Here is a 7644-nt window from a genome sequence, read left to right on the forward strand (position 1 = left end):
TGAACGATATACCAGATGGGTGAATGAACGATATACCAGGTGGGTGAATGAAACTATACCAGGTGAGTGAATGAACGATATACCAGGTGGGTGAATGAACGATATACCAGGTGAGTGAATGAACGATATACCAGGTGGGTGAATGAACGATATACCAGGTGGGTGAATGAACGATATACCAGGTGAGTGAATGAACGATACCAGGTGGGTGAATGAACGATACCAGGTGGGTGAATGAACGATATACCAGGTGGGTGAATGAACGATATACCAGGTGGGTGAATGAACGATACCAGGTGGGTGAATGAACGATATACCAGGTGGGTGAATGAACGATATACCAGGTGGGTGAATGAATGATATACCAGGTGAGTGAATGAACGATACCAGGTGGGTGAATGAACGATATACCAGGTGAGTGAATGAACGATACCAGGTGGGTGAATGAACGATATACCAGGTGGGTGAATGAACGATATACCAGGTGGGTGAATGAACAATATACCAGGTGGGTGAATGAACGATACCAGGTGGGTGAATGAAACTATACCAGGTGAGTGAATGAACGATATACCAGGTGGGTGAATGAAACGATACCAGGTGGGTGAATGAAACGATACCAGGTGAGGTGAATGAACGATATACCAGGTGGGTGAATGAACGATATATCAGGTGGGTGAATGAACGATATACCAGGTGGGTGAATGAACGATACCAGGTGAGTGAATGAACGATATACCAGGTGAGTGAATGAACGATATACCAGGTGAGTGAATGAACGATATACCAGGTGAGTGAATGAACAATACCAGGTGAGTGAATGAACGATATACCAGGTGAGTGAATGAACAATACCAGGTGAGTGAATGAACGATATACCAGGTGAGTGAATGAACGATATACCAGGTGAGTGAATGAACGATATACCAGGTGAGTGAATGAACAATACCAGGTGAGTGAATGAACGATATACCAGGTGAGTGAATGAACGATACCAGGTGGGTGAATGAACGATATACCAGGTGGGTGAATGAACGATATACCAGGTGAGTGAATGAACAATACCAGGTGAGTGAATGAACGATATACCAGGTGAGTGAATGAACGATATACCAGGTGAGTGAATGAACGATATACCAGGTGAGTGAATGAACAGTACCAGGTGAGTGAATGAACGATATACCAGGTGAGTGAATGAACGACATAACAGGTGAGTGAATGAACAATACCAGGTGAGTGAATGAACGATATACCAGGTGAGTGAATGAACGATATACCAGGTGAGTGAATGAACGATATACCAGGTGGGTGAATGAACGATATACCAGGTGGGTGAATGAACGATATACCAGGTGAGTGAATGAACGATATACCAGGTGGGTGAATGAACGATACCAGGTGGGTGAATGAACGATATACCAGGTGGGTGAATGAAACTATACCAGGTGAGTGAATGAACGATATACCAGGTGGGTGAATGAACGATATACCAGGTGAGTGAATGAACGATACCAGGTGGGTGAATGAACGATATACCAGGTGGGTGAATGAACGATACCAGGTGGGTGAATGAACGATATACCAGGTGGGTGAATGAACGATATACCAGGTGGGTGAATGAACGATATACCAGATGGGTGAATGAACGATACCAGGTGGGTGAATGAACGATACCAGGTGGGTGAATGAACGATACCAGGTGAGTGAATGAACGAGATACCAGGTGGGTGAATGAACGATACCAGGTGAGTGAATGAAACGATACCAGGTGGGTGAATGAACGATACCAGGTGAGTGAATGAAACGATACCAGGTGGGTGAATGAACGATACCAGGTGGGTGAATGAACGATACCAGGTGAGTGAATGAACGAGATACCAGGTGAGTGAAATCTACCGATTTTATATCGTGCGCGCCTAAAACATTTTGACATCGTATATCAAAACGTTTCGTAACCGTGACCTCTGTGACCTCTCTCTCTCTCTCTCTCTCTCTCTCTCTCTCTCTCTCTGTCCACCAACCAGGACGAGACCCCCCCTCGCCCCCCGCCACACCCCCACCCGCACGCCGCGCCCAACGCCCCCCAATCGCGGGGTCACCCCCACAGCGGGGGGGGTCACCACCACGAGAGCAACAACAACAACACGACGGACCCCCCGTGCATCGGGGGCAGGAGCTACGCCTCGTCCTCGCCTGGCCTGGTGGGCCGACCCCCGGACAGCTACTCCTCGCCTGGCCTGGTGGGCCGACCCCCGGACAGCTACTCCTCGCCTGGCCTGGTGGGCCGACCCCCGGACAGCTACTCCTCGCCTGGCCTGGTGGCCCGACCCCCGGACAGCTACTCCTCGCCTGGCCTGGTGGCCCGACCCCCGGACACCCACCTGCTGCTGGGCTGCGTCCAGCGTTGCTACGGCGACTGGATCACCAACACCTACGTCAAGCCCTTCGTGGTCCTTCTGTACCTCGTCTACGTCAGCTTTGGCCTGATGGGGTTCCTGCAGGTACGCACACGCACACACACACACGCACGCGCGCACTCACACGCAGCTACACACGCACGTTCGCTTTGGACTGATGGGGTTCCTGCAGGTCCGCGCACGTGCACACACACACCCACGCGCACGCACGCAGCTACACACGCACACATGCACGTTCGGTTTGGACTGATGGTTCCAACACATTCCAGCTGGCCATATTCAGACTCCTAAATATGGTGCTCGGCTCTGGGATTTTCCCCCAACAGCACAATGGAACGAAGGGCTGACAGCGCCACTAAACAAAAGTAGTGGGGCAAATATGACCCAAATAACTAACCGCGGGATTTGTGTAAACAAACGGCAACCTCGGACAGATCCTCTGCAAGTCTGACTTGAGAGCCTTGTTGTTCTACGCACTGACTCCTGCTGTTGGGGATAGGAATTGAACCATATAGGAGAGCATTTCTATTTAAACACCTTGTTTGTCAGGAAGGAGGTAGTGGTCAACCATGTCGAATGCTTTAGAGAGATCAATGAGTATTGCACCAGTGATACGTACTTCTGTCCTTTTGTCAACGGACAGAAGTACGTCGCTTGTGAATTTTAAGGTGTAGCTGTGGTTGTGGAGAAGTGTGATCTGAATCCTGATTGAAGGGGCGATAAAATGCTGCCACGGATTTAGGAGACCCCCAGGGGGGCGGACCCCAAGGGGGGCGGAACTCCAAGGGGGGCGGACCCCCCAGGGGGGCGGACCTCCCATGGGGGGGGGGGGGGGAACCCCAGCGCACTGGTTGCCATGCAGTGTTGTTTTCATCGACTAAAACTGAGACGAAAAATGTTCGTCGACTACCTTTTTTCACTGACTAAAACTAAATAAAAACGAATCTATGATGACTAAAACTAAGACTAAATATACTGACAATTTCGTAGACAAATATAAACTGGACTAAAATGTTAGGAAGGGACTAGTGGACAAGAGATCCAGTTTTATGCTGGGTTTCATGCTGAAAATAGCAGATATACAATCTCACAACGCGTCGCAGCGTGAGATTGTATATCTGCTATTTTCAGCATGCAACCAAAGTGTAAAATATGTCATTACAACGACATCAAGGCCTGTCAAAACACATTTTAGTCGACTAAATCTACAGTTGATTTAGTCGACTAAAATCGTATGACATTTAGTCGACTAAAACTAGACTAAACACTAAGACATTCCAGGTGACTAAAATGTGACTAAAACTATTCAAGAGACTAATGACTAAAACTAAAATAGAAATTTGCTGCCAAAAACAACACTGTTCCCATGGATACCTAAAGTTTTAATCTGCCCGGTAACAGGTGACGCAGGGGGCGGACCCCAGCGCTCTGGTCGCCATGGACACCGCCACGGTGCTGTACGCGCGCGCCCAGCAGCGCTACTTCAGCTCCTACTCGCCCGTCATCGGCTTCTACATCTACGAGAGCGCCCCCTACTGGAACGCCTCGGTGCAGCGCGACCTGCTCGAGTACGCCAAGGTATGTTGTTGTGTATACGACCATGGGTTGGTCTTCTGGGGACCACCAAGGGCCCCGGGGGCCACATATGCGGCCCCCCAGCTTCACTTAATGCGGCCCGCAGGTTAATATCAGAATGCTGATATAGTGTTGAGTTCAGCTGTTTACAATTCCAAACATGCAAACATGACCTGCTTTAATTATACTTAACCCATTCTGACCTGAGATCAGATTCATACGAGGTTTCCACTGGACACACACTGGTCTGATTAACCCATTCTGACCTGAGATCAGATTCATACGAGGTTTCCACTGGACACACACACTGGTCTGATTAACCCATTCTGACCTGAGATCAGATTCATACGAGGTTTCCACTGGACACACACTGGTCTGATTAATGACTAGTATTAAATGACTAGTACTTAACGATTAGTATTGTCTTTTTGTGTACAATTTGTATTTAGTTCATAAAGTTATCATAACTAAAACTAAATCCATTTGAAAATCAATAAAAAGGTGACTTTTCAGGATTCTAATTTTTAAAAAAGTATTTCAATTCAAATATAGCAAAAAATAGCCGATCTACAAGCTCAAAACGTGTCGCAGCGCGACGCGTTTTGAGCTTGTAGATCGGCTATTTTTGCTACGACAGTAATATGCAATACCCTCTGGCGTGAGTGTGTAAATATAGTGGCTCTCTCCATCGTCAAAGTTGCCCCACCCCTGACCTCAGGGACAAATTACCCATTGGGCCAGTGGGGCCGTGGCCCAGGGGCCCTTGGCTCTCAGGGGCCCTTGGCTCTCAGAGCGTGAGGTACTATAGGTTTCACGCCCCGAAAAGGCCCTTCATTGGCTGTTAATTTTGTTAAACTTAGGTTAAAAAGATGATAAAAACACGGAAAAAAACTCGAAAACTCGAGTTTTATTTCCCGATTTTTATTTTCTTTTCGCGTTTTTTTTGTCTCTCACAAAAAAAAACAAAAAAAAAACGAGTTTTCGAGTTTTTTTTTGCAGGGCGGTCTGGGGACCAGAGTTACTGCAGGGAGGGTCTGGGGACCAGAGTTACTGCATGCAGGTAGTCCGGGGACCCCCAGTGCACGGTTCTTGCTCCCAGCACCACCGGTGGGCTCTGCTATTCCTGTTATATAGCCACGCCACATATTAAAATAAACCTGTGGGTGTGGCTGAGAATCTGGGGGTGTGTCTGTGGGTGTGTCTAACAGAGGTACCTACCAGTACCGATAAATGTCATTTTGAGATTGAGGAACAAGCGACCGGGATCCCACTGTATCTCCCTGACTGTAATACAGAGAGAGAGAGAGAGAGAGAGAGAGAGAGAGAGAGAGAGAGAGAGAGATCAGAGACATGTAACTTCCCACAGATTACAATCACCCAAGTTGAGTTTGAAAACCACCAAATGTTCATATCCAAATTAATGCAAAAACATTGAAATACTGCTGTTGACTTCATACAAAGAAAGAAAAACAACAAAATATGGTGTGTGTTGTCATGATTTGTCACGACAAAGAGTTGGCTTCGTACGACGCTTAAAAGGTCTTTAAATAAATAAAGCACGAGATGCCTATGGGAGAAATGCATTGGGATTCATTTCCTGGGCCACTCGTCGTTCTGAAAGGGGGAGGGACTGCGACGCTCTATATGGATGTATAACTATGTTTGACAGAAATCTTTTTTTTTTTATAGTTTCACAAGATAGTTTTACCCAAAGCATTAATGTAACACAGCTTTATTTAATTGTTTTATCTTGATTGTCTTGTTCCACTTTGGCTTCGGCGATTTAAACCTATGTTTTCTCATGCCAATTAAAGCTCCTTTGAATTGAAAAATGTAATTGAATCGAGACGGAGAGAGAGAACACTAATAATGCAATTTTTTTTTTTCGTTTTCTAACTAAATCTCGAATCCCGATTCTTCCATTCTGATTGGTTTGTTGTTGCTCCTCCCCCTTCCTCCTCCCACACAGGGCTTCCAGCGAATCAGCTGGCTGGAGTCGTACCTGGGCTACCTGTCGGAGCGCAACATCTCCGCCTCGCTGCCGCGCCGCAACTTCACGCGCACGCTGCGCCGCGACTTCCTGCGCGACCGCCGCTTCGCCCACTTCGCCGACGACATCATCTTCGCCGAGCGGCCGCCGCCGCGGCCGGAGGAAGGGGAGGAGGAGGACGGCGGCGGCGGCGAAGGAGGGGAGGAGCCGGACGTGGCGGCGTCGCGCGTCTTCCTGGTGGCGCGCACCACGGAGAACAAGCGCGAGGAGATGTCCGTGCTGCTCGACACGCTCCGCCGCCTGTCGCTCACCTCGCGCGTCCGCTTCCTGGTCTTCAACCCGTCCTTCGTGTACCTCGACCGCTACGCCGCCGCCGTCTCCTGGCCCCTGCGCCACTCCCTGCTGGCCGTGCTCTTCCTGCTGGCGCTGGCCTCGCTGACCGTGGCCGAGCCGCTGGCCGCCCTGTGGCTGGCGCTGGCCCTCCTCTCGGTGCAGTTCGGCGTGGTGGGCTTCATGACGCTGTGGGGCGCGCGGCTGGACTGCGCCTCGGCCCTCTGCCTGGTGTCGGCCGCGCTGGGCGGCGCCGCCGACCTCTGCTCGCCGCTGCTGTGCGCCTTCGCGGCCGGCCGCGGGGACACGCGCACCCGCTGGGTCCGCGCGGCCCTGGAGCGCCACGGCGTGCCGGCGCTCCAGGCGCTCGTCTGCTACGCGGGGGCGCTGGCGCCGCTGGCCGCCGTGCGCTCGCAGCTCACCTGGACCATGTTTCGCTGCCTGGCCCTCTCGGCCGGCTGCGCCGCGCTGCACGGGCTGGCCTTCCTGCCCGCGCTGCTCACCTTCCTGCCGCCCGCCAAGACCACGCGCTCCTCCCCCCACCGCCACCGGGAGGGGGAGGGGGAGGAGGGGGAGGAAGGGGAGGGGGGGCCGGGGGGGGGGCAGGGGGGTGTGGAGTGCGTGGAGATGAGCGGCGGCGGCGGAACGCGAGTCGTGGATCAGATCACCACCGTCTGAGAGAGAGAGAGGAACTCTAACGCCCACGCCCCGAGGGAGAGGCGGGACTAGCGGTGGACGGAAGGGGTGAATGCCGCCCGATGAAAGGAGTTCCCTGAAGGGGAGTGTGGTCTCAAGAACTATAGCCTCGGTGCCTCGGCCGAGAGAAACGCCTGGTCGCAAACCGGAGGCGGAGCGTCCTGGTCTTGGTCCTGGTCCTGGTCCTGGTCCTGGTCTTGGGCCTGGTCCAGGTCCTGGTCTTAGAGTATATATGAATAGAGACGGCACCCGGAGGAAACCCTGAGGCGAAATGGACATAGTGGCCGGATTTGGTATTGCAGCTCGAGCCAGCGCTGGTCCGTTGACTATCGTTACGCACGTTCATGTGTTTGGGGCCATGACACGTGAACGAATGTTTCATACGTGAACGCGCACAAACGGCACAATGACAGTCAACGGCAGCGCGTTCATGTGTTTGGGGCTCAATCCATCCCAGAATGCACTCTGTGTTCCTACCCGGAAGGAGGAGTGAAATCGCCTCATGCGCTTTTGAGCAACTTAATGCAAGTGGATGGGAGGAGAACTACAAATGCAAGTGGATGGGAGGAGAACTACAACTTAATGCAAGTGGATGGGAGGAGAACTACAACTTAATGCAAGTGGATGGGAGGAGAA

General features: G+C 51.3%; 1 protein-coding gene across 1 annotated transcript in view; it reads left to right on the top strand.

Annotated features, from left to right (window-relative positions):
• Nucleotides 1–6990, top strand: part of ptchd1 (patched domain containing 1) — a gene marked incomplete at both ends in the record, with an annotated part of 34787 nt that extends 27797 nt beyond the window's left edge. Inside the window, 3 exons of the mRNA XM_083777628.1 lie at nt 2025–2501; nt 3819–3995; nt 5962–6990. Coding sequence (XP_083633754.1) covers nt 2025–2501; nt 3819–3995; nt 5962–6990 — 1683 coding nt within the window. The remainder of the gene's footprint in view (nt 1–2024; nt 2502–3818; nt 3996–5961) is intronic.
• Nucleotides 6991–7644: the final 654 nt, after the last annotated feature.

This window comes from Protomyctophum parallelum (assembly GCF_964188405.1).
Source record: "Protomyctophum parallelum genome assembly, chromosome: 12".
Taxonomy (NCBI): domain Eukaryota; kingdom Metazoa; phylum Chordata; class Actinopteri; order Myctophiformes; family Myctophidae; genus Protomyctophum; species Protomyctophum parallelum.